At 42.9% G+C, this 27,603-nt stretch overlaps 1 protein-coding gene across 7 annotated transcripts in view; it reads left to right on the top strand.

Moving 5' to 3' along the window:
* The window catches only part of vac14 (vac14 homolog (S. cerevisiae)), a 416,406-nt gene that overhangs the window by 77,252 nt on the left and 311,551 nt on the right, over positions 1-27,603 (top strand). For all 7 annotated transcript variants that reach the window (XM_069901003.1, XM_069900996.1, XM_069900997.1 and 4 more), the window contains one exon: positions 22,649-22,703. In XM_069901003.1, the coding sequence (XP_069757104.1) occupies positions 22,649-22,703 (55 nt within the window). The remainder of the gene's footprint in view (positions 1-22,648; positions 22,704-27,603) is intronic.

Here is a 27,603-nt window from a genome sequence, read left to right as displayed (position 1 = left end):
GAACAGCATGAGGTCACGCCATCAGCTGAGTGGAGTTGTCTGGAAATGGATGCTGAATTGGAAGGGTGAAATAGGGAGGCACTCGGGAAAGTTATTGAATTCCATAATCAAAACCATGTTAGGTGCTGTACGGCAACTGACACGCACAGGAAAAAATATGACGTAAATGACAGCTGGTTTTGGTGAAGTTCATCCGGCTCCCTGTTATCCTTTGGATCGGGATAAGGGTTTGAAACCTGTGCTGTCTGTAAGGAGTTTGTATGTTCTCCCCGTGTCTGTGTGGGTTTTCCCTGGGGGCCCTAGTTCCCTCCCACTGTTCAGAAATATACCTGGGGTTGTAGGTCGATTGAGTGTAATTAGGCAGCAGGAGCTGAAATGGCCTGTGAGTGTGCTCGACATCTAAATTTTAAAAAAAATAAGTTCTGGCTGTCACTAAAATCTATGTTGAATTTTGGTCATTTCCTCCTTCGTTCTTCTCGTGTTTATTTGGTGTTCTGGTTGTACTATAGTGATATTGTGTGTTGTTAATGGTGCCTTCTAAGAATTTGTTTTTGAATGCGATCTTGTCACTAATTCAAATGGCTATGGGTAAGTGGACAACACCTTATCTCGGCAGTCACCAGTCACATGGCACCAATGTTGATCTCAAATTTCTGTTAATTCCCTGCCCCTTTCTCTCATTCCCTCCAGCTTCCTATCCCCTTCTCTTCTATCAGGGAGCTACCTTCCTTAGCCCTCTGCCCTCATCCCCTATCGCCTCTCAGCTTCTTTCTCCCTCTTACCTATTAGCCAGGGCTCCTTCCCTTTCTCCCTCTTCTCCTTCCCCCTCTGCCCACCTTTATATTGAGGCGACTACCTCTTTCCCGATTCCTGGCGAAGGGCCCATATCCAAAACGTCAACAGCATTAACTTACTATGATGGATGCTGTGTGACTTTGTATGCTGCAGGAAGAGGGATTGTGCATCCACCAGATGGCACCACAGACTCACTCTCAAAAGCTGGAGACTACCTCCATTTAACATTTGATATTGACATTTAAATCTCCGGCCCATCAATCAGCACCACTGCTCATTGTGCAGATTCTGTCCGTGAGGGCACTCTGAGGTGGGCATGACTGTTACACTGAACTTCCTGGGTTGGTTTTCCAGACTTGGTCCAGGTGCAGGTCAATTAGACAAGGCTAAATAAAAGTTTAGCACAGACTAGATGGGCTGAAGGGCTGTGGTGTTCTATGGTTCTGTTGCCTGAAAGTGATCGTGTCTGGGTACCACCTTTCAGCTTGTCCCAGATTACACCATTGCACCACATTCCACTGGACGTCTGTTTGTTGGTTCTACCAGTCTTTGTATTTTCTGGAGCTGGCCCACTCCATGGCTGCCTGGAGTTTCTTATTCCCAGTCTATGCTGAAACTATTTGCTCAGATCATTCACAATCCTTTGCTTTCCTCTTGCTCTGCAGCTCTGGTCACCTTGACTTTGAGCAAGAGGGCTGTTGACCCTTTTCTGGAGTATGCCCGAGTCCCAGCCACTCACCATTGTGCTTGGGCGTTGGTTGGCATTGTATGGCTGGGAAGAAGATTTAATTGACATCACAAGTATGAAATGTAATCCACACTGTCTGCATGGGACAGCAAGGCCAGGCGCCATCGTTTTGTCCTGGAGCAGTCATCCAAGGGTGGAATTGAGAGATAATGAGGGAAGAATATTGTTTCTACTCCTGCTATGCAAGGACGGTGAGTGAAATGATGTGCCGAGCAACCTAACAGTACTCAGAAGCAAACCAGGAAGGTCTGTAGACACTGTGGCTGAAGTAAAAACACACTGCTGGCAAAACGCAGCAGGATAAACAGTGTACTTTACATCACAGACACATTACTATCATCTCATAATTGATTAAATAGAGTTGAAGTAAGATGTTCGGTGGGGCAGGAGCATCCGGAAACAATGCATCTGCCTGGATAATTGGGTTTGTGTATCTTGGGTAAGAGGTAGAACCAGGCTGAGTGGGGATAGGATACAATGAGGTTGGAGACCGTGGGAGGGAGGTGATCAGAGGTGATGAAGTTAGAGATCGTGTTGGAGACAGTGGCTTGTTGAGCTGTGGTGGGGTTCTATGGAAGGAGTAAGTAAATGAGAATGGACGTCTGGCCTCGGCAAGGTAGAGTTCAGGACACCAGACCACAGCAGCACCACTCGTCGGTGGGTTTGAAAGTGATGTTGGGATTGTTGCAGAGAGAGAGTGGAGGGCAGTCCGTTCAGAGGAGGTGAGATTGGAATAAGAGAGGGGAGTGGTGAAGTTGAGACATTGATGTCTTGACGGTAATTTGAAATATAAAAATCCAGAGCAGGCAGCTGGCCAGAATGAGGTGTCCAAGAGGAGAAGGCTTAAAGTGGGGGTAGGGGATAGAGAGTCATGGTCATTGAAGTGGGCATAGAGATGGAGGTGTCTAATTTGGCATTGTGGCATGCCCAGAACTTATTAAGGTGTGGGCGGAGGAGGATGAAGGTAAGGGCTCAACTGAGGACCGAAGGTCAGAGGGGATGGGAAAGACCAAGCAGGGGTCAGAGTAGGATTTGGTGTATTGGGGTAGGAGGAGGAGTCAGATGATGGAGGTGGTAGATTAGAGGGAGAGGGTGGAGATGGTAGTTCGGTGAGGGGGAGGTAGAGGGTTGGAGAGCACTCAGAGTTGACTACTGAATGGTTCAGAGAGTGGAGGGAGGGGGCATAGTGTGACTGAGAAAACAGTCGTCAACTCTGAAACCAGCAAGCAATGCATTCTGCTGCTTGTTCCCTAACTTATTTATTCACCTGCTATGGACAATCTACTCAAAAACTTGATGAAGATCTAAGTTTCCTCTAGAAAAAAATCTGAAAGGTTGGTCAAGGGAGAATTTCTTTTGTGAAACTCATGCTAATTCTTCATTACTGTTCAATTTGAATGAAGAGTTTCTGTTGCCTTTGTTAGAAGCTGCTTAAAGGCAGTGCTGTCTCTGATACGAACCTGGGGAGGGAGGGGAGCAGAGACACAGAACTCCCAGTGCTGCCAACAGCTCTGCCCAGGCTTTAAACTGCCTGTTAAAGGAGCCGACTGTAGTTTATTTAAAATCCTGAATCTGCAGGGTCTAAGCCCAAGATGGTGATGTCAATGTTCAGCAGCGACTATGAGGGGTGGCAGACTCTGGAGGAGCAGCACACTGTAATGGGAGCATGCCCCCTTCCCTCGAGAAGGAGAAGCTGAGGAGATGACCCTAAGGACCAGCGACCATGGTAGTGGACCAGTGAGGGATCTGCATCTGCTGGCGGCTTGCGGGCAAGGAACCCGCAAATGCTGCGGACTCCTGGTGACTTAAGAATTCACACCAGGCTGCACTGTTGGAGACTGGCTCATGTGCACCAGGCTTTGGAACTGGGATTCAAGGAGGGTGCTGAGACAGGAAGGGCTCCAGAAAAGCCCCTGGGGCACTGAATGCCTCTTCATCAGGTCAGAGGCTGGGCTCAGGTTGCCAATGGTTTGAACTGAACTGGAGACTTGCGAGGATGTAGATGGTGTGGCAATGCTGGAGGCAAAGCCACAGATTTTCATTGACCCTGAGGGGACTCTCTTGTTTCTCTTTCTCTGATTGTAAGGGGCACCAGACAATGCTAATGGTGAATTTTTGTCAGCCCTTATAACAGAGTAAAGGCAATCTCGTGTAAGGTTTCATTTCTGTTTTATTACATGACAATAAATAGGATCTGATTGGATTTTCCTGCCGCCAATATTAAGCTGTCTGATTTGAAGATGATATTATGATTGCTAACAGCTAGTTTAATGAAAGATCCATCCCACCCTGGCCACCTTCTTCTTCCTCCCATTAGGAAGAAGATTCATGATTGTGTGATCAAGCAAATCCTGCCATTATCAGACTCTTGAACGATTCTCACACAAGTAAAATAATGTGGCCTTTATTCTAACTCATCTTTCTTTGTAACTCAGCACTGTTTTAATTGTTGTATGGGTTGACTAGCTGGACTGCTCTCCAAATGAACTTTATCACTGTACCTCAGTGCATGTGATAATGAGCTTGAACAATCTCAAAGCAAAAAGTACTGGAATGCTGGAAGCCTGAAATAACAGGAAGCACTCAGTGGGTTAGGCAGCATCTGGAGGGAGAGAACCAGTAAATATTTCACATGATTGATCTTTCATCAGTTGTAGAACAGTGGCACAGTTAATGGAGACTCCGTCTTACAGCACCAGTGACCCAGATTCATTCCTGATCTCTGCTGTCGGTGTGGGGTTTGCATGTTTTCTCCGTTCCATAGAATACTACAGCACAGAAACAGGTCCTTTGGCCCATTGAGTTTGTGCCAAGCTATTATTCTGCTGAGTCCCGTTGACCGGGACACGGATCATAGCCCTCCATACCCCTCCCATCCATGTACCCATCAAAAAGAAGATGGAGGGTTATGGGCATTGTGCAGGGAGGTGAGACTAGAAAGGGGTGTTTGGTTCGGTGCGGACTAGAAGGGCCTAATGGCCTGTTTCCGTGCTGTAATTGTTATGTTATGTTATGAATGTCAAAATCAAGCCTGCATTCACCACTTCAGCAGGCAGTTCTTACCACACGCTCATCCCTCTGTGTGTGAAGATGTCCCCCGAATGTTTCTTTTAAACAATTCACCTTTCACCCTTAACGTATGTCCTCTAGTTCTTGTCTCACCCAACCTCATTGGGAATAGTCTGCTTTCATTTACGCTAATATGATTTTATGTGCTTTAGTTTCTCAAAAATGTGCAAGTTATTAGGTTACTTGCCACTGTAAATTGTTCGGAGTGTGCAGGTGAGTTGTTACACTGCATGTGCAGGAAGTGTGCCCAGCTACAGCTCCTGAGATCATGGCTGTGTGCAGTTCACTTGAAAGAGAATGTCTTGGCTTTGGAGGCATTAAATGTATTTAAGGCTCTGTTAGATTTTTGCACAATTGAGAAATTAAGGGTAATGGGGGAAGGCAGGAAGATGGAGCAGAGTGTACAGCCAGATATGGGGAGAGTGGGGGAATGGGTGAACTGGGCCAGATGATGTTCTCCTGTGTTTTCAGTTGCCAACAGGAAGAAAGGCAGAGAATTATCTTGACCTATGGTGAAATGCAAAAGATTCAGCCATTGTACCTTGCATAGATTCTCATAAAATGTGTGGATGTAATCCATCCATTCCAGGGTTTTCAATCCCTTCAAATTCACTTAATTATTTAGCAATATATTTTTCTTTAAATGTACTTATCTCATTACTCATCCACTGTCAAATATTGGGCCAGTATTTCTATCTCCAAGGTTAATATTGAACCAAAATAATGATTCAATGTCCCTTATGTTGCCTGTGGCATTGCCTGTTTCTCCATGTTGACCCTATTCCCTTCACATTCATTTAGTTTAAGTGTCTTAAAATGTTTTAACGTCAATGAATACAAAATATTATTTAATTCAACAGTTTCCCATTCTTTGCAAATCATTTTTTGGCCTATTTGTAATCTCTCTTCTCACTCACTCGTGCTATCTGGGCACTTAATGCGAGTCTCTTTCCCAACTCTCAATTGTTCCCGTGACTCTTCAATCACTCGTGGAACTAAAGAACGCTGAGTTGATTCTTTTCGTGGCTCCTAATCACCTGCATTTTGCTGAACACTGAAATTTTTTTTGTCATTGATGTTTTTGCCAGTATTGTGATCAACTGTGTTTTTGAGTCATACATTTGTTCAGCATGGAAACAGGGCCTTTGCCCCAACTCATTCATCCTGACCAAGTTGTTTCCCATTTGCCTGTGTTTGACCTATATCCCTATAAACCTTTATTATCCATGTATCTGTCTAAACGTAATTGTACCTACCCCCAACACTTCCAGTGCAGCTGGTTCCAAATGCCCACCACTATCTGTACAGAAAGTTTCCCTCTCTTTTCTCCTTTAAATGTATCCTCACTTTAAATGTCTCCCGTGTTTCAATGTGTGCCATCCAGGTCTAGACTTCCTAACTCTGGGGAAAAAAGAATGTGACCATTCATCTTATCTATGTTGCTGTGATGTCTGCTCCCCAGATTCCTGTGCTACACAGAGAAAGGTCAGAGACCATCCAGTATCTCCTTGTAATTCAAGTTCCCCAGTCCCATAATGTGCACCTTTTAATTTTAATTTAATGGAGCGTAGCAACAGGCCCTTCCAGCCCACAAGCCCTTGTCACCCAAAAGCACCAATCAATCTCCTAACCCCGTGCGTTTTTGGAATGTGGGTGGAAGCCAGCAGAAACCCATGCAGACACAGAGAACATGCAAACTCCTTACAGATTGCGCCGGGTTCAAGCCGGGGTCACTGGGACTATAATAACATTGTGCTAACCGCTACACTTTTCTGCATTCTTCACAGCTTCATTTCAAAAGCAGAGGAGTTTTCCCCAGTGATTTGGCTTATATTCTTGACTCACACCACAAAGTTACCCTACCCAAATTAATCTCTCCTACCATCCCATCTGTATCCACCTATTTCCTCTTACCTGTTAGCCTGTGATCCTCCCCTCGCCCTCTTCTTTTATTCAGGTGTCTGCCTTTTTTTTCTCTTGTTCTTCACAAAGGCCTCAGACCCATAAAGTTGCTACCCTTTGCTTTCTGTGGATGCTGTGTGTACTGTGTACTATGTTCGACCCAGTCATAGCTGCTCAAGGCCTTGTGCACAAATTGGCTTTTACTGTACATTTTAATTTGCATAATTGTCTCTAAATCAATTTGAAGCGGCAGCATTGTAAAAAGATATATTTCTTTCTTGCTTTTCTCCAGACAGAAGCATGAAGATGTCTGTAGAATAGACATGTGGTTAAAAAGTTGAGGATGGAAAGCTTGTATTCTGCAAAAGATAAATTCAAAGCTTGCTTCTGAAATGTCATAACATAAGATTCTTTGGAAAAGAGGTGCTGTGTTTGTCAAGTTGGCAACATCACTCCAATTCTTTGAGTTGATTCAGTTGGATATCTACAGCTGTCCTGCAGACAGATACTTTGCCATTATTGCTTCAGGTATTATATGCTTTGTGCATTTGAAACTTCAGGCAATTTATCTGAAGACATTGTAAATGTCAGAGCTGAATTTATTGTGTAGAAAGCCTGATTCAAATAAATACTGTAAAAGACATCGAAAGTATTTAAAGCACAGACTGATTTTGGGGGAAGTTTGTTCAATGTCCCCAAAGTTCTTTTATCTCCAGCAGCTTCCTAGACATGCAGAATCCAACATCTCTCCATTTGCTTCCAACTGAGTCCAAGAGGTGCGTTCTAGGATGTACTGCCCATTTTCCTCCCTTGTGGAAGGCTAATTGCTGTCTATGGATTTAAAATACAATGCAAATGTTACAGTGCATCTGTAATGTGGAACTGGACTCCTCCCCCAACCCCCCCCACCGACCCCCCGCAGCCCCTGTAAATCCACCAAGTGAGTGATTTTAGTTTAGGAGAAGCTGACCAGATAAGGAGAAGTCCTGGACATAAGACCAAAAGAAATAGGAGCAGGAGTCGGCCAGCAGGCCCATCAAGCCTGCTTTGCCATTCAAAGGGATCATGGCTGATCTGAGGAGTGGGAAAGAAATGGTAGTGCTTATGGTGTGTATTATAGACCACCTAATGTGGAGAAAGAACTGGAGGAACAAATTTGTAAGGAAATAGCAGATGTTTGTAATAACCACTGGGTTGTGATTGTGGAAAAGATATAAACAAAATAGAGAGAGTGCAGACAAGGTTCACGAGAATGTTGACAGGATTTCAGGGTCTGAGTTAGAGGGAAAGGTTGTGCAGACTGGGGCTTTTTTCTCTGGAGCGTAGAAGATTGAGAGGGGACTTGATAGAGGTGTTTAAGATTTTAAAAGGGACAGACAGTAAATGTGGATAGGCTTTTTCAATTAAGAAAGGGGGAGATTCAAACTAGAGGACATGGTTTAAGATTGAAGGGGGAAAATTATAAGGGGAACATGAGGGGAAATTTCTTTACGCAGAGGGTGGTGGGGATGTGGAATGAGTTTCCGGCAGACGTGGTCGAGGCGGGATTATTGGTTACATTTAAGGAAAGACTGGATCGTTACATGGATAAGAGGGGACTAGAGGGGTATGGACCGGGTGCTGGTCAGTGAGACTAGGAGGGTGAGGATTTGCTACGGCATGGACTAGTAGGGCCGAACTGGCCTGTTCTGTGCTGTAAGTGGTTATATGGTTATATGGGAGATTTTAACTTTCCACACATTGACTGGGACGCACGTACTGTTTGGAGTTTGTTAAATGTGTGCAGGACGGTACCAACTAGAGAAGGGGCAGTGTTGGATCTGCTATTAGGAAATGAGATTGGTCGGGTGACTTTGAGTCCAATGATGGTTTCAAAATAATTATGGAGAAAGATAGGTCTGGACCCAGGGTTGAGATTTTTGATTGGAGAAAGGCTAATTTTGAGGAGATGAGAATGGATTTGGAAGGTATGGACAGGGATCAATTGTTTTATGGGAAGGATGTGGAAGAAAAATGGAGGGCATTCAAAGGTGAAATTTTAAGGTTACAGAGACAATATGTTCCTGTTAGGATGAAAGGAAAGGTTTAAGGAGCCTTGGTTTTCAAGGGTTATTGGAAATATGGTTCAGAAAAAAGAGAGAAGTGTACAAAAAATATAGACAGCATGAAGTAAATGAGGTGTTAGAGGAATATAAAGAATGTAAAAAGAATCTTAAGAAAGAAATTAGAAAGGCCAAGAGGAGGTATGAGGTTGTGTTGTCAAGGTGAAAATAAATCCAAAGGGATTCTACAGATATATTAGGAGCAAAAAGATAGTGAGGAATAAAATTGGTCCTCTAGAGGATGAGAGTGGACAGCTATGCGTGGAGCCAAAAGAGATGGGGGAGATTTGGAACAGTTTTTTTTCTTCAGTGTTTACAACGGAGAAGGATATTGATCTGTGTAAAGTAAAGAAATAAATAGGGAGGTTATGGAAATGATGATGATTAAAGAGGAAGTTCTGGCCCTTTTAAGGAATATAAAGGTGGATAAATCTCCAGGTCCTGACAAGATATTCCCTAGGACCTTGAGGGAAGTTAGTGATGAAATAGTAGAGGCTTTGATGGAGCTATTTAAAATGTCATTAGTAACTGGAATGGTGCCGGAGGATTGGAGGGTAGCTCATGTAGTTAGATTGTTTTAAAAAAAAAGTGCTAGGAGTCATTACATTATAGGCCTATAAATTTGATGTCAGTGGTGGGTTAAGTTAATGGAAAGTTTTCTTAGAGATGGTATATGTAAATATTTGGATAGGCAGGGTTTGATTAGGAATAGTCAACATGGATTTGTTGAATTTTTTTGAGGTTACTAGAAAAGTTTATGAGGATCTTTAGTAAGGCCTTTGATAAGGTTCCTCAGGGAAGGTTCAATCATGAGGTATTTACATTGAAGTAGTAAAATTGATTCAACAACGGTTGAATGGGAGATGCCAGAGAGTAGTGGTAGTTAACTGTTTGTCAAATTGGAAGCCAGTGATTAGTGGTGTACTTTAGGGTTCAATATTGGGTGCATTACTATTTGTCATATACATATATAATGATCTGGGTGATGGGTGAGGCTACGACCCCTAGTTCTGGTCTCCCTCACCAATGGGAACAACTTGCCTACCTTTATCTTATCTAAGCCTTTCATAATTTTATAGGTTTCTATAAGATCCCCTCTCATTCTTCAAAATTCCAGCGAGTACAGTCCCAGGTGGCAAAATCTCTCCTCATAGGCCAACCCTCTTAGAATCAGAATCAGGATTTATTGTCATGAAATTTGGTGTTTTTGCACCATCATAAGTACAAATATTCATATTATAACCATCTTATGACATTTACTATAAATAAATAAAAATAATAGTGCAAGAAAAGTAAGGTTCATTCATCATTCAGGAATCTGACAGCAGCGGGGAAGAAGCTGTCCTTGTGCTGCTGAGTGCTTGTCTTTAGGCTCCTTTACCTTTTCCCCGATGGTAGCAGAGTGAAGAGAACATGGCCTGGGTGGTGGGGTCTTCGAGGATGGAGGCTGTTTTTCTAAGATACCACCTCATGTAGGTGTCCTTGATGGGGTGAGGTCTGGTGCCTGTGATGTCGCTGGCCGAGTTTATTCTTGACCTGAGAGTTGGCCCCTCCATACCAGGCAATGATACAACCAGCCAGAATGCTCTCCTCGGTACACCTGTAGAAGTTTACAAGAGTCTTCGGTGACATTCTGAATATCCTCAGTCACCCCACTAAGTATAGCCACTGGTGAACCTTCTTTGTGATTGCATCAAATGGAGGCTCCAGGACAGATCCTCGGAGATGTTGACACCCAGGGATTTGAAGGAACAGTACAAGTCTGGAATCAACTTGGTGAACCTCCTCTGGAGTGCCTCCAAAGCCAGTACATCCAGTAAAGAGGCCAGAACTGCATACAGTACTCCAGATGAGGCCTCACCAATACCTTGTACAGTTGCAGCATAACCTCCCTGCTCCTAAATGCAATCCCTCTGGTAATGAAGGCCAACATTCCATTTGCCTTTTTGATAGCCTGCCTCACCGACAAACCAACCTTTTGCGATTCATTCACAAGCACTCCCAAGTCCTTCTGCACAGCAGCATACTGCAATCATTTTCCATTTAAATAATATTCTGAACTTCCATTTTTCCTTCCAGAGTAGATAAGCTCACATTTACCAACATTGGAGTGGCAAAAAATATTGTGAAATAGTTTTGGGGCAGGCTGCTCTGCAGGGTACAGCACCAGGTAGGACACAGGACTGGTTAAGAAAAGCCATTCTAATACAAAGTCCATAAGAGTTTCCGAGGAAGCATTGAGCCACATCCTGTAACTTCAGAATCTGTTTCTCGTCCTCTTTGATGATTGATTTTGTTGGATGGTCTTTGAGAACATGGCTTCAAACTTCACAAAGCATGAGACAAATGAATCTTTTATAGCTGCGCCAAAGGGTACGATGTTGAACATTTGCTTTGAGGTCTTGACAGAAATCAGGCTGCTTTATGTGACTGAAAGTGTTGCAATTGTTTTTGGAGATCAGCATTGCCAATAAATAGAAATATGAAGCTGAGGTTTTCTGTCACGCTTGGTATGTTCAGATCAGGTTATTGATCTGAGTTGGGTAGAATGAAAAATAATAGTAAATCCAGGTTCCTTTACTGTCATCCTGCATTTTAGAACATGGAATGTGGAACAGTAAGTCTGTTCGGTCCATATGTCTGTGATGAACATGATGTCCAAATCAAACTGAAATTCTGCTGCTTACATCTGATGGATATCCATCCATCATATTCATCTGTCTATCAAAAAGCTTCTTAAATGCTCCTGTTGTGTCAGCCTGGAAGTTTGTTCCAGGCACCTACTTGCTATTCTCCCTCCCTTCCCTTCCACCTTCTTCTTTCCCTCAGCTCTCCACCCCTTTCCCTCTCCATTCACTGAGCCATCCCTCCTCCCCCTACTTGCTGCTGTGCCCTCCCTTCTCCACTTATTGCCTCCTGCCTTTGGGACTGTGCTCCTCCCCCTATCCCTCCCCCTTTACTTTTTGCCCATACGCCTGCTCAAGTCTGAAATATTGGTTATGAATCTTTATCTTTGTTATACCCTGTTTGACTTGCTGAGATTCTCCAGCATTGTCTTTACTTCAACCACATTGTCTGCAAACTTTCATGTTTTACTTTTGCTCAGTTTTTCCTAACCACTCAATCTATCAACATTCTCAATGTCTTCATCGTAACATGTCTTTCCACCTATTTTTCAAATTATCAGGTCATTTGGAAACCGTGCATTTTGTTTCCTCCCCCCAGGTTGAGGGCCATAAACCAAACACTGGGATAATCCACTAGAAATATGTTCCATCTTGAAAAGGACAAGTTGAGTCCAGCTCTGATCCCTACGTGACAACCAGTTTTCCGTCCGTACGAAGACACGTTTTCCAATACATGGATTCTTACTCGTGCTTCAGCCTTTGTCAGATGTCCTTTGGAAATATAAATGCATGACGTCTACAGGTTCCCGTCTATCAGCACTTTCTGATGTATCCCCATGATTTATCTTCCATATAACAATGTTGTTTAGATGCAGCTTTCCAAAGCCATTAGTTACTTCTTCTGAGATTACTGACTCTAGCATCTAATCAACAATAGATGTTAAATGAGCTGGCCCACCTTCTATCTTCCTTTGTGAACTAGATCATCTTCTCAAGGGCAAATAGGCACAGGGCAATACATAGTAGAAAGGAGGACATGGCAGACGAGTCTCAAGGTCAGTTCTCAGATGGTGCCGAGTCAAAGGTTTGGCTGCAGTGTACCAAAGTGCAGTGATTGAGGTTGTTTTGTGAGCAGTTCAGCTGGTCATCTTTTGCATCGAAAAACAAAAAAAAAGACACAGTACAGAGTTACAGAGATGTCAGATGGTACAGAGCAAAGGCAAATAATTTGACTGTTCTTACATTCATTCAAGTGTGTGATTGTAGAACTGGCAAATGTGGAAGTACATATTCCCTGGATGAGCCAACACATTCCTTGGAAGGGGAAGACAGAGCGGCGCAGAAGGTACATAGCCAGATGACAAGAGAGATGTGATTATTCCCATCAGTACAGGTACTCCCCGACTTACCACTGTAATTGAGACCAAAGGATCGGTCATGTCTCGAAATGGATGTAAATCAGAATTTTGCCTGCGTGCGTGGAATACCGAAGTCGTAAAGCAAACTTTGTAATCAAATGTTGTATTTGACAAACTATAACAGGGATACAGGGTATGTAAGAGCCAAAATGTATGTACTTACTTTGTTAGTCGGTGCCCTGACAATATTGAATTCGCGCCCTGAACTCTCACGCGTGAGCCAGCCAAACCCCAATGCGCGAACCCACCGTGCATATGCCAACCAAACTCCAATATGCGAGCCACCACGTATGCATCAACTGAAGACGAGCATGCGCACAGGAATCAAAATGGCTGTTCCCAGCCTATGGACCCTGGGATGCCGACTAACAAGTAATACATTTCGGCTCTTGCATGTCCTGTATCTCTGTTATACTTTGTCAAATACAACATAAATCGTGTAAATTTTATATTTTTTCTTATATATTTTTTCAAAATTTGGTCATATGTGCGGATGGAAATAAGTTACATAGGTCGCAAGTCAAGGAGTACCTGTACGTTGCCTAGATTGGATAACTCGAGTTATCCAGAAAGATTGTCAAGGCTGTGTCTCTGTTTTTCCTTGGAGCAAAGGAGGATAACATTCAGTAGTGTCCAGTCAGTTGTTTCCCATGGTAGAGCTGTATAAAGCTAGAAGGAATAGTTTTAAAGTGAGACAGGGGAGGATCTGAGGGGTATGTTTTTCCACTCGCAGAGTACTTTATAAGTGGATTAAACTATCAAAGGTGGTAGAGACAGAAACAGAACGCTTAAGAGGCAACTTGTCAAGTTGAATGAGCAAGATAGAGGGTCATGGTATTAGTGGGAATCAGTATGGATGGGCATGATGGTTGACATAGACATAGTGAGCAGAAGGAGCTGTTTCTATGCTGTTCGTTTCTATGAATGATGATTTCTATAGCACCACGCACAAAGAATGCACCTCCAAATAGTACCGTACACGAAGAGTCTGTCGAGGTCTCTCAGACTGAGAATTCTTTCTCTTTTGTGGTGTCCATTCTAGAAAAGCCTGCATTCGGTGGAAATTGGAGGAGAGTTGCTTTTATTGACTGTATGCACCTTTGAGTTGGCATCCTGATGTCTCAATGGTGCTGGGAAATACAATAATCAATCACGCAATGAAACACACTCGGCACGCAGCTACAAAGAAAAAAGTCTGAAATCATATTGTGATTGTATTTGCCAAAAACTCCAGGAGCTTCTTCCACTGAGTAGTGAGTGGTGAGAGAAATTTAAGACAACTATTAGCAGTCGGGAAACCAGGGCTGTTTACACCGGGGGAGAATCTACAGTAAAGAGAAGACTACATGGAGCTAGGTACTAGGCTGAAGGGCAGGACCTCCAGGGTTGTGATCTCAAGATTGCTACCCATGCCACATGCTACTAAGGTTAGAAATAGGAGGATAATGCAGCTCAACGCCTGGCTGAAGACGTGGGAGGGAGGGCTTCAGGTTACTGGATCACTGGGTTCTCTCCTAGGGAAGGTGAGAACTGATCTGACGGAACAGTTTGCATCTGAACTGAAGGGGGACAAATACCCTTGTGGGAAGATTTGCTAGTATTGCTCCACTGGGTTTAAACTAGATTTGTAGGGGGAGGGGAACCAGAGTGTCAGAGCAGGTAGAGTAGGGGAAAATTGCATGCACTGTTAGAATTTAACGAGTTGTATGTGGTGGCTCAGGTGCATCTATTTCAATGCAAGGAGTGTGGTAGGAAAGGCAGACGAGCTTAGAGCTTAGATTGGTACGTGGATTATGACCTTGTGGCCATTAGTGAAACTTGGTTGCAGGAGGGGCAGGACTGGCAGCTCAATGTTTCTGACTTCTGTTGCTTTAGACATGATGGAATGGGTGGGTGGGTGGGTGGGAAAGAAAGGGGGAGGAGTAGAATTGCTCATCAGGGAAAATATCACAGCTGTGCTCAGGCAGGACAGACCAGAGGGCTCATAGAACAATAAGCACATTACAAGCCATCCCTTCCTATAAAAAAGTTACTAAACCCTCCCTACCCCGTAACCTATTTTTCTTACACCCCTCTCCATAGCTTCCACATCCTTCCTTTGATGAAGTGACCAGAACTCAACGCAAGTCTGGTCTTACCTCTCTACTCCTGAACTCAATCCCCTATTAATGAAGCCCAACATCCCATAGGCCTTCCTAACGATCTTATCAACCTGTGCGGTGACTTTGAAGGATGTATGAATTTGCACCCCAAGGTTCTTCTGTTCATCCACACTCTTAAGCAACCGACCATTTACCCTGTACTCAGCCTTCTGGTTTGTCCTTCCAAAATGCATCACCTCACACTTACCCCGGATTGAACTCCATATGCCACTTTTCTCCCCAACTTTCCATCCTGTCTATATCTTCTTGTAACCTTCGACAACCTTCAGCTCCATCCACAATTCCTCCAGCCTTCATGTCATCTGCTGAGGCTATATGGGTGGAGCTGAGGAATGGGAAAAGAATGACTCACTTATGGGGTTGCATTATATACCACCTAATAGTGAACAAGAATTCGAGGAGCAAATCTGTAGAGAGATAGCAGACAGCTGCAGGAAACATAAGATTGTGATAGTTGATGATTTTAATTTTCCACATATTGACTGGGACTCCCATAGTGTAAAAGGGGTGGATGTCAAATGTGTTAAGGAAAGTTTCTAAATCAATATATAGATGTACCAACTTGAGACTGTCCAATACTGGATCTATTAGGGAACAAGACAGGACAGGTGATAGATTCTGTGTAGAGGAACGTTTTGAGTCCAGTGTTCATAATGCCATTTGTTTCACGTTAATTATGGAAAAGGATAGGTCTGGGCCTCGGGTTGAGACTCTAAATTGGAGAAAGGCCAATTTTTAGGAAATGAGAAAGGATCCAGAATGTGTAGATTGTGATGTTATTTTTGGGCAAAGATGAGAAAGGTAGGTGGAGGACCTTCAGAGGTGAAATTTTGAGAGTATTGAGTTGTATGTTCTTGTCAGCTTTAAAGGCAACATTAGCAGGCATAGGGAATCTTGGTTTTTGAGGGATATTGGGATCTGGCTTGGAGGAAGGGAGAGGTGTATAACAGGTATAGGCAACATGGAGCCTATGAGATTTTGGAGGAATATAGAAAGTGCAAGAAAACCCTCAAAAAAGAAATTAGAAAGGCTAAAAGAAAATATGAAATTGCTTTAGCAGACAATGTGAAGGAAAATCCTAAGGATTTCCACAGGTATATTAAGAACAAAAGGATAGCAAGGGTCAAACTTGATCCCCTTGAAGATCAGAGTGTTTGGAGCTAAAAAAGATGGGGGCAGATCTGAAATATTTTTTTCCATTAGTATTCACCCAGGAAACAGACACAGAGTCATGTGAAGTAAGGAAATCAAGCAGTGAGGTCATGGATCTTTTACAGATTAAAGAGGAGGAAGTGCTTGCTGTCTTCAAGCAAATAGGGGTGGATAAATCGCCAGGGTCTGACAAATTATTACCTTGTACTGTGAGGGAGGCTAGTGTAGAATTTGCAGGAGTTCTGACAGAAATATTTAGAATGTCCTTAACCAGGGTATGGTGCCAGAGAATTGGAAGGTAGCTCACGTCATTCCATTTTTTAAAAAAAGGCTTCAAAAGTAACCCTGGAAATTATAGGCCGGTAAGCCTGATGTCAGTAGTAGGTAAATTATTGGAAGGTGTTCAAAGAGATCGGATATACAATTATCCAAAAACTAATTAGGGATAGTCAACATGGCTTTGTGCTTGGTAAGTCAGTGTTTAACCAATCTTATAGAGTCTTTTGATGAGATTACCAAGAAAATTGACAAAGGCAAGGCTGTGGATGTTGCCTACATGGACTTGAGTAAGGCCTTTGACAAGGTCCTGCATGTGAGGTTAATCAGGAAGTTCGGACGATCAGTATTCATGGTGAAATAGAGAACTGGAATCAACAATGGCTGGATGGGAAAAGCAAGGGAGTAGTGGTAGATGATTGCTTTTCAGTCTGGAGGCCTGTGACTAGTGGTGTGCCTCAGGGATCGGTGCTGGGACCATTGTTGTTTGTTGTCTATATCAATGATCTGTATGATAATGTGGTAAAATTGAATCAGCAAGTTTGCTGATGACACTAAGATCGGAGGCATTGTGGACAGCAACTTTTTCAAAGTTTGCAGAGGTTTCTGGACCAACTGGTAAAGTAGGCAAAAATTGGCAGATGGAATTTAATGCTGACAAATGTTAAGTGTTGCATTTTAAAAGGACATACACAGTAAGTGGTAGGGCACTGAAGAGTGCGGTAGAACAGAGGAATCTGGGAATACTGAAACATAATTCCCTGAAAGTGGCATCACAGGTGGTTAGGGCTGTAAAAAGTGCTCTTGGCATATTGTCCTTCATAAATCAAAGTATTAAGTGCAGGAGCTGGAATGTTATGGTAAAGTTTTAGGTCAAATTTGGAGTATTGTGTGCAGTTTTGGTCATCTAACTACAAAAAAAAAGTATCAATAAGATAGAAAGAATGCAGATAAATTTTATTAGGATGTTGCCTGGACTTCAGGAACTCCGTTACAAGGAAAGATTACATAGGTTAGGACTTTATTCCCTAGATCTTATAAAAATGAGGGGAGATTTGATAGAGGTATTTAAAATTATGAGAAGGATAACAGAGTAAATGTAGATTGGCTCTTTCCATTAATGGTAGGAGAGATAAAAACCAGAGGACATGGGTGAAGAGTAAAAGGGGAAAAGTTTATTGGGAACTTCTTCACACAGAGAGTGGTGGGACTGTGGAATGAGCTGCCAGCTGAAGTGGTGAATGTGGGCTCAATTTTAGCATTTAAGAAGAATTTGGACAGATACATGGATGGGAGGGCTATGGACTAGGCAAAAAAAATGGCTCTGAATAGACTAGAGGGGCCAAAGGGGCCTGTTTCTGTGCTGCAATGCTCTATGGTTCTAATTTAATTAATTTACATATACAGCACTTTAGGCCCACGAGCCTGTGGTACCCAAGTATACCCAATTGACCGAGACCCCCAGTTTGTTTTGAATGGTGGGAGGAAGCCAGAGCCCCTGGAGGAAACCTTCGCAGACACTGGGAGAACATACAAACTCCTTGAAGACAGTGGCAGATTTGAACCCAGGCCGTTGGTGCAATTGCAGCATTGTGTAAACTGAGTAGGAAGGCTTTGAACTCAGAATGGAGAGCAAATTGGATGAAATCAGAAAATGAGAAGTTGATTTGCATTAATCTGTGAAAAAACAATGAGAAGCTGGAGGAACTCAGCAGGTTAAGCAGCATCCAAGGAGAGTGATGCACTTTTTTCTCAAATATTATGATGTGGATTACATAAAGTCCTCATTACTCGTGCAGTGGGACTTGCAACTTTCATGGATAACAAAATATTGCGGATTCCACTCAGGCAGGTACATATAAATAGGCCATAGAACAGAACAGCACAGGTACTGAATGTGATGCCAAAATTAAATTAAATGCTTATTCCCTGCAAATATGTATGTATGGAAGCCTCTTGAATGGCACTATTGTATCTCCTTCAACCACTCTCCCTGGCAGCCCATTCAAGGCACCCACCACTCTCTGTGTAAAAAAAAAAAAAAAGATTTGCCCTGCGCATCTCCTTTAAACTACCCCAACCCTCCATCTCTTCCTCAACACATGACCTCTTGTATCTGACAGGGATTTCAACTATCTTCCTGATCAATGCCTCTCATCTCGTGAGAGTGTGGAACGAGTTCTATCTGGTCTCTCAACCCTACAGAGAAGACAACCCATGTTTGTGCAACCTCTCCTTATTGCGCACACCCTCTAATCCAGGCAACATCCTGGGTAAATCTCTTCTGTCCCCTTTCCAAAGCATCCGCATTCTTTCTGTAATGATGGCATCCAGCAGTCAAGCCCTTCATGGCAAGAACAACTTCAGTGTCGCCTGCAGGTTTGTATGATTGGCCATCCTAATGAAGGACACCTTGCTCATCTGGTCTCCTTCTAATGGGGATGTGCATCCACATGCAAGGCACTGGGGAGTAAGCAATGGGAGAGTGGGCGACTTGCTGACACTCTTTCCATATGTATGGAAAAGCAGCAGTCAAATGATTCACTTGCTACACAGTCAGAAACGGAAGCCATACAACGCACAAAAGTGCCGGAGAAACTTTATTTATAAGAAGCCAATTTTTAAAGCTTGAGGCCTTTGTCAAACAAAGTACAAAGGAATAGGACTCAGTCCTGAAACACTTTGCTTCCGATAGATGCTGTGTGGCCTGCTGAGTTTCTCCAGAACGTTTGTGTATTGCACCAAATCACAGCATCTGCTGGCTTTCCTGTTTAACTTGAGAAACAAAATACTGGCTTGTTGGACTGGTGTTGAATCTGAATTTTTGGATTTGATTATTTTTTGATAGAATCATGCAAGATAAAGGGCAACTCTTTCGGGCTACTGTATTTTGTGACAAGCCCTCCAATTATCCTTCTCGCTGCCTCTGACAATGCTCTACAATCTTGTACTTTTCAAGTTTACCTCACTTTTCAGAAAATTGCAATTAAACTTATTTTGAACCCAGTTTGCTGGGTTTTAAAAAGATATCCGGTGTTTCTTGGAAGCTCCTTTTTCTGATTACCTTAAATTGTGGAGCTTTAGTTACTGGCCCATCAGCCACTTGGAACAATCTCTCTCAATCTACAGCAGCAAAGACCCTCCATAATTAAGTCTCTCATCAATCATCGTGGTGAGAACAATCTCAGCTTGTGAAATGTCTCAACCCCAGAATCATTGCCAGTAAGAACATTGAACAAGAGTTAAGCAGGACGCTGAGGTCGAGGGCAATTCAGAAATGTGCTGGACAAACTCAGCAGGTCATTCCTACCGGACAAAGGGTCCAGGCTCGTAACATTGGTTACCCTTCACATCCCATGGATGCTACGTGACCTGCTGAGCTTCTCCATCATTTTTGTGTGGTGCATCATTGCTAGTAAACCCCTTCTGTATCCATCGCGGAGATCTTCCCATCTCTCTGCATTGCTGTGTCTAGATGCTTGATAGACCCTGTCCAAAAATGTTCCAAAGAATGCCACTTTCTCCAAATCAAACGGGGAGCCGTGGATGCTCGCATGGGCCCAGTCATGTGTGCCTTTATCTTGGCTCTGTGGAGCAATTCATGCTACAAACCTACACAGGCAAGGCCCCTCAATTGTTCCTCTATTTTATTGACAGCATATTGGTGCTTGTTGGCTTCATCCTCTTAGCTGTCAACTTCCACCCTGACCTCAAATTCACTTGGTCCATCTCTAACAACACTCCCTTTTCTTGAACACTCTGTCTCCATCTCAGGAGACTGACTCTCGACAGACATTTTCAATAAACCCACAGCTACCTCTTCACATCCTGTCCCTGTAAGGATTCCATTCCTTTCACACAGTTCCTTCGTCACCATCACAGCTACTCCCAAGGCAAGGTGTAACCATTGCAAGATCATCTGAGATGTCCTCCTCCTTCAAAAACGGCTTCCCTTCCACTACCATCAACTCACCCCTCACCTGCATATTCTCTACTATCTGTACATTTGCCCTGACATCCACTGCCCCCAAGAGCAACAAGGACAGGATTCCCCTTGTCCTTACCTACCATCCCACCAGTCTCCATGCCCTACATATCATTCTCAACCATTTTTGCAACCTACTACATGATCCTCTCCACTCCTCCCTACCCACCAATTGACCCTATGGTGCCTACACAGTGTCCCAGGAAACGTCACCCTTGCACACATACCTCCTCCCACATTACCATTGGGGGCCAATGCCTCTGCCGTATTCATCTACTGCTCCTGTTGTGAGACTAGATGCAGGCTGGGAGCTCGCTTCGTTCAGCACCTCCCACTCTGTCTGCTGCAATGGTGGGGACCTTCCAATGGCTACCCATTTCAGATCACTGTCCCCATTCCCATGCCGACATGTTTGTTCATGGTCTCATGTACTGCTAGACCTGCACCACCTGCAAATTGGAGGAACAATACATCACATTCTGCCTGGGCACCCTCCAACCAGATGGCATTAACATCAACTCTGGTTTTCTTTTGCCCCCTCCCTGTCTCTCTCCTTACCCTATCTCTATGAACCCTGGCCTCTACTTCTGTCTCGCTATGCTCTAATCAGAGCGACCCACAGTCGCCAGGAGTGGGTGTTACCACTGGAGCCATCAATCAACTGAATGGCTCATGAGACTGTCTTGCTTGTGTAAATTTCTATAAATAGCTCACTTCATATTTTTGTAAAAGATAAAGAATGAAATAGAGTTTGGGTGTGGTTTGGCGAAACTCTGTGTCTGCCGTTAATTCTCTGAGTAAACTCAAAGTGGGAGTTAGATTTCTCAGCTACATGTGCAAACAACACTCTCTCTCTTCCCTTTTCCCTCTGTCTCCTTTCCTCAGCTCTGCCACACCCTCCCCCGCTCAATTCTCACCTTTTGACCTTTGCATGTCCAATTATGGCCTTTTGCATGTTGACCTATGCCCCTCCCCGTGTCCCTTTTTTCCTTCCTCCCCTTTTTATTCAGGCACCTTCCCGATTTTTTTGAAGAAGGGCTCAGGCCCAAAACATTGGTTATATACTGCCTATATACTGCCTATGGAGACTGTATTCCTCTAGCATTTTTGTGTTTTTACCAAAGTTTGTTGTGTGACAGTATATAGATATGTTTTTGAGAGATAAATTCGGGTAGGTTTTTTAGTGTAGGTCACATACAAACACTTTAAAACAGATCTTATTTAAAATACTGGAGCTCTGCTCATGCTAGACATATCGGGGCCCCAGAGCCTTTGCAAAAGCTTTGGAGAGTGCCCAAGAAACTTCACTAATGGACTGTTGTTTACAAAAAGACAACAGATGAAAGAACTTGTCAGAGCCACAGATAGTCTGCAGTGGAACTTGCTGTTCTAAGAGGGTCATGTGATTTTGCAAGCAGAGAGAGTAAAACAGGCTTTCTCTGTGTATGTGAGAGAGAGAAACGGAGATCAGTTTTACAGTCAGCAACAGCAGCTGGGACTGGAACAGGACAAGCTGGCAAGCTTGTGGAAAACCCCATTTAGAAAACGGGTTGTCAGTTAGCTCAGCCTGGTCAAAGCCCTTGTGGTTCATGCAAGAGGAGAGGACTGGCTGTCTAATGTTTCACTTGGAATAAGAGAAACAAAAACAAACTCTGTGGTGACCTGAAAGAAACAGGTTATCATCTGGAAAACCCTGATGGGGCAAGTTTCTTCGGCAAGACGCTGAACTGGTTGATTGAAAAGGAATCAGTTGTGGATGTCCAGCGTACAACAAATCTCTCTCTGAAAACCGACAAGAACCTTCCTGAGCGGTAACCATTTACCTTTCGAGCACCAAGACCTGGTGAACTTTATAAATGTTAAATTCTGTGCACAGTATCCTTTCAAGCACCAAAGCCTGGTGAACTTTATAAATGTTATTTTCTGTGCACAGTATAAGAATTGCCTGCAACCAGTGAACTTGGAGGAATGAGAAGTGAGATTGGACTGTGAATCAAAGAACTTTCCTGAACTTACACACACACTACATACACGTGCACTTAGAATTAGAAAGGGGTTAAGTTAGGTTAGTTGTCAATAGTGATAAGTTGAAGTGTGATTCTGTTTTCATGTTTAAAGGTAATTAAAAGCAACTTTTGTTTAAGTAATCATTTGTCTTGGTGAATATCTATTGGTGCTGGGTTTTGGGATCCTCTGGGCTTGTAACACTTGGCACTGCTTAAAAACATGGGCTAAGGTTTGGAATTGACCGAAACCAGCATGGTCGTCTCATTTGCACGATAAATTGACAGCATTGCTTGATGTATGCCATTAAAATCCAAGTATTGGTGAGAAGGATAGAGCCAGCGAGGGATGGGGTTTTAAATGTAATGCTTAATATGAAATTAAAACCACATTATCTTCTCCTTTCAGAGACAAACACATGCCAGGACTTGGCTGCAAGCGGCAATGGTGGAGCCAATGTCACGTGAGTACCTGCATTAATATCACTCACTTTGAATTTGCAAAATCTTCATGGAGTGATGGATAATTGCATTGTTTAAATTATTATTGATCTCTACCGACAAAGACATTTATTTTTGTCCCTGGTCTGTATTGATCTTGACCAAAGTTGAAGAGGCCACTTTCTCTGTTGACCAGAATAGCAATGGTTTCGATGTAGATCTGAGGAGGTGAAATTTCTCATAGAGGGCAGTGGTTATGTGCATCTCTAGACGTATTTGGTTAGGTACTTGGATAAGAAAGAAGTAGAAGATTATGGCCTAATGCAGGCAAGTGGATGAAGTGTGGCCGACTTGAGCCAAAGGGCCTGTTTCTGTGCTGTGCAGTGTTTCTGTGACTCGGAGTGTCCCAAGTCTGGCCAGGGAGAAGTTGCTGGAATTCCATTTCCTGATCATTTGGCTGTAAGGCAAGGACCAAATCATGGCTGTTTTGGACACTGCTCACAATCAAGACAACAGGCAGTGCCCTGCTATGCACAGTCAGCTACATGCAGGATCTGTCGGCCTTCCTGTGGCCCACAGGTTATTGTAAGACTGACGAAGGGGGGGGGGGATGGGTACTTGGGGTTAAACAAGTGATTTATTAAATCCTTACCTCATTCTGAAGAAAACTGAGGTCCTCCATCAGCCAGCTCCCCACCATGACTACCAGCCCCCCCACATCTCCATCGGGCACACAAAACTCAAAACGGTCAACCAGTTTACCTATCTCGGCTGCACCATTTCATCAGATGCAAGGATCGACAATGAGATAGACAACAGACTCGCCAAGGCAAATAGCGCCTTTGGAAGACTACACAAAAGAGTCTGGAAAAACAACCAACTGAAAAACCTCACAAAGATAAGCGTATACAGAGCCGTTGTCATACCCACACTCCTGTTCGGCTCCGAATCATGGGTCCTCTACCGGCACCACCTACGGCTCCTAGAACGCTTCCACCAGCGTTGTCTCCGCTCCATCCTCAACATCCATTGGAGCGCTCACACCCCTAACGTCGAGGTACTCGAGATGGCAGAGGTCGACAACATCGAGTCCACGCTGCTGAAGATCCAGCTGCGCTGGATGGGTCACGTCTCCAGAATGGAGGACCATCGCCTTCCCAAGATCGTATTATATGGCGAGCTCTCCACTGGCCACCGTGACAGAGGTGCACCAAAGAAAAGGTACAAGGACTGCCTAAAGAAATCTCTTGGTGCCTGCCACATTGACCACCGCCAGTGGGCTGATAACGCCTCAAACCGTGCATCTTGGCGCCTCACAGTTTGGCGGGCAGCAGTCTCCTTTGAAGAAGACCGCAGAGCCCACCTCACTGACAAAAGGCAAAGGAGGAAAAACCCAACACCCAACCCCAACCAACCAATTTTCCCCTGCAACCGCTGCAATCGTGTCTGCCTGTCCCGCATCGGACTGGTCAGCCACAAAAGAGCCTGCAGCTGACGTGGACTTTTTACCCCCTCCATAAATCTTCGTCCGCGAAGCCAAGCCAAAGAAGAAAGAAAAGAAAGAACCTCATTTCTTGATTTGAAACGTCTTAATAACAAGATCTCTGGCTGTGCATAGTGGGCAAGTTAGTAAATGCAGTCAGGTATACCACTTCCCAGTCACACAAACATATCCCCCCCCCCCCACCTCCCCTCCCCCATCATTGACTCTGACTATATTTTATGAGCACAGGGCTCTCAGTGATATTAAGTGAGTTGCTTCATTTTCTCAAAAATGGCCTCATTGAACCACTCTGAGCAGGAATGTTGACTTGCATCATTAGGCCTTTTTATAGAGGAAAACAAGTGAATGTAAAGTTGGGTATTCTCTGCCTTTACATCGATTCACCTACCTTTATAAAAACACTGTTAGCAGATGCTGGATGCAGACAGACTCTGATCCTTTGGGTGGGGGGGTGGGTGGGGTAATCTCACATGTGAAGCAAGTTGTTTCGTAAAGGCAATGTCACTGAAGGAGGCAGCTGCTTAGGGACGGGCTGATGACATCGCAATGATGCCGTTAGTCCACGACCCAGGACCCACCACCAGGGCTCCTACAGAGATTGGTGCTGGGGTTGGGGCTCCCTCGTGCCACCCAGAAATGCCTTCTTCCTGTTCCCTCTTTGCCCCTCTCTCCTTCACCAAGACTGTCAAGACTGAGATGCAGGAGGGCAGTGAGGAGCCGGAGAGAGCGGGAATGGATGTGCAAGGTGAGTGGGAGTGGAGGGAGTCCAGCCCAAAGAGCTTGGAGGCCCTGTGGAGGCAAGGAGAGTGGGACCCTGCTGAGCTGCTGGGGTCAGAGGGCAAAAGGACCTGTGTGCCGAGCTCCATGACCTGGGAGGAAGGAGGAGAGATGATGAGGAATGGCGACGGAGAAGCAGAGCTGATGAGACACTGATGGATGAAAGAGGGGAGTGAAGAACTGTGTTTGGCATGCTGGAGGGCCAGCGCCAGGCATAAGAGCTGGAAGAAGGATCCATGGCCATCTTTGTTGCCCATAATTCATCATGCAGTGAGAGCCGCTCTACGTTTCCGAGTGGTTCCAGCTACATTGGAGATTATGGGTAATGAAGATAGCTATTGCTTGGCGTGTATCTTTGACATCACGGTGATGGGTGGTGCTACTGCACCACTCGCCCCATCTCCCTCAGCAGCAGAGGACAGCTCCTATTTTTTTTTTTTTCAAAACTTTATTTATTCGTTCAAAGTACAGATAATAAGTAACATATATAACAATAAACCATAAACATGAACGTTATATTTTATATATAAAAAAAAAGAAAAGAAAGCAGAACCCCCCCCCCCTTCAGCCAAATCTCCTAAGGAGAGCCATAAAGAGAAAAAAATATATTAAGGAAAAATTAAGCATACATATTAAAATCTAATCAATATAAATCAAAATGTAAATATTCTGAATATAACAACCACTTATTAATAAAGAAACTATAATTATCACGTGAAACATGTAATTTTTTCCATTATTAAACAATATTTCATCTCATTATCCCATCTATTAATATCAATCATATTCGTATCTTTCCATGAACTAGCAATACATTTTTTCGCTACAGATAAAACTAAATATACAAAAGCAAGTTGAAATGTATCTAATCCCAAACCATTCAGAGGTTGCAAACTACCCAATAAAAATGCTGTCGGATCTAAAGGTATTTTAATCTTATACAGGTATTCCAGAAACAATTGGAGTTTCTTCCAAAAAGATTGTACATGTATACATGACCAAACTGCATGAAAAAACGTTCCAACAGAGTTACCACATCTAAAACACAAATCTGATTCATGAAAACCATACTTTTTTAGTTTTTCAGGTGTTAAGTATAATTAATCATTGCGTAACGTGCATTATTCAGTCTAGTTACACTATCATAACAAATATCTGACCAATCATCCTCAGAAAAAATAAAACCAATCTCCGCTTCCCATTTACCTTTGGATTTATCCCATCCCTTTTTATCCATACCATCCTGTAATATTTGATACACAAGTGAAATATAATCCTTCTCTGGTACCTTCATAAGAAAAGTCTCAAATTTAGTCATTTCAGGTAAAATCATATCTCTACCAAACACATGTTTTACCAAAGATTGAATTTGAAATAAAGAAACAAAGAGTTCATATCAATACCGTAACTGTCCCTCATCTGATCAAAAGATAAAAATTTTCCTTCTTTAAAACAATCTCCCAAATTTTCCATACCTTTAAATCTCCAATGTAATAAACTTCGATTATGTATTGAAAAAGAAATAAGTTGATTATTAAAGAACGGAATCAAGGCCGATAATTCACCCCTAGAACCTATCATTTTCTTTTTCTTTGTCCATAACTTCATTAAATGTTTTAATATAGGAACATTATGTTGCTGTAACAAATTTACATTCCATCTAAACAAGAATTGATGTATTTCAAATTCAGAGATATTTGCCATCTCAATTTTGGCCCAACTAGGCGTCCGTTCCAAATCCATCAATGAACTAATAAATTTAAGTTGGGCTGCTTCATAATAATTGCGAAAATGTGGGAAACATAGTCCCCCTAATTCATATTTCCAAGTTAATTTATTCAAGGCTACTCTTGAAAATTTACCTCTCCATAAAAACTCCCTAACCATTTTATTCAAATCTCGAAAAAAAAATTATCAAGTAAATACGAAATAGATTGAAATAAATATTGCATACATGGAAAAATATTCATCTTAATTGTATTTATTCTACCCAATAAATTAATAGGTAATTCTTTCCATTTAATCAAATCAGTTTTAATTTTTTTTATTAACGGAACATAATTTAATTTATATAAAGATTGATAATTAACATCCAAAATTATACCCAAATACTTAATTCGATCCGTCCATTTCAAATTAAGAATATTCTTATATGCTGAATAATCTTCTTCACTCACCGGTAATATTTCACTTTTTTCTCAATTAACTTTATATCCAGAAAGACATCCATATTGCATCAGGCACTCCTTCAAATGTAAAAGTGATTGAGCTGGGTTTGTTAGATACACCAATACATCATCGGCAAATAAATTAATTTTATATTCCTCATCTAAAACTTTCATACCTTGTATCTGTATATTTTGTCTTATCAATTGTGCCAAAGGTTCAATCACTAACGCAAACATAGGTGGTTATAAAGGACAACCTTGACGAGTAGATCGGGTCAATTTAAATGGTTCCGAAATCAAACCATTCGTCAGTACTCTAGCTACCGGTTTACTATATAAAGCCTTAATCCAACCAATAAAAAAAGGACCAAACTTGAATTTCTCCAAAACTTTAAACAAAAAATTCCACTCAACTCTATCAAACACTTTTTCGGCATCTAAAGATATCACCATCGGATGGTCTGATGATTATCG

Source organism: Narcine bancroftii, chromosome 10, assembly GCF_036971445.1.
Source record: "Narcine bancroftii isolate sNarBan1 chromosome 10, sNarBan1.hap1, whole genome shotgun sequence".
NCBI lineage: Eukaryota > Metazoa > Chordata > Chondrichthyes > Torpediniformes > Narcinidae > Narcine > Narcine bancroftii.
This window is presented reverse-complemented; position numbering and strand designations above follow the sequence as displayed.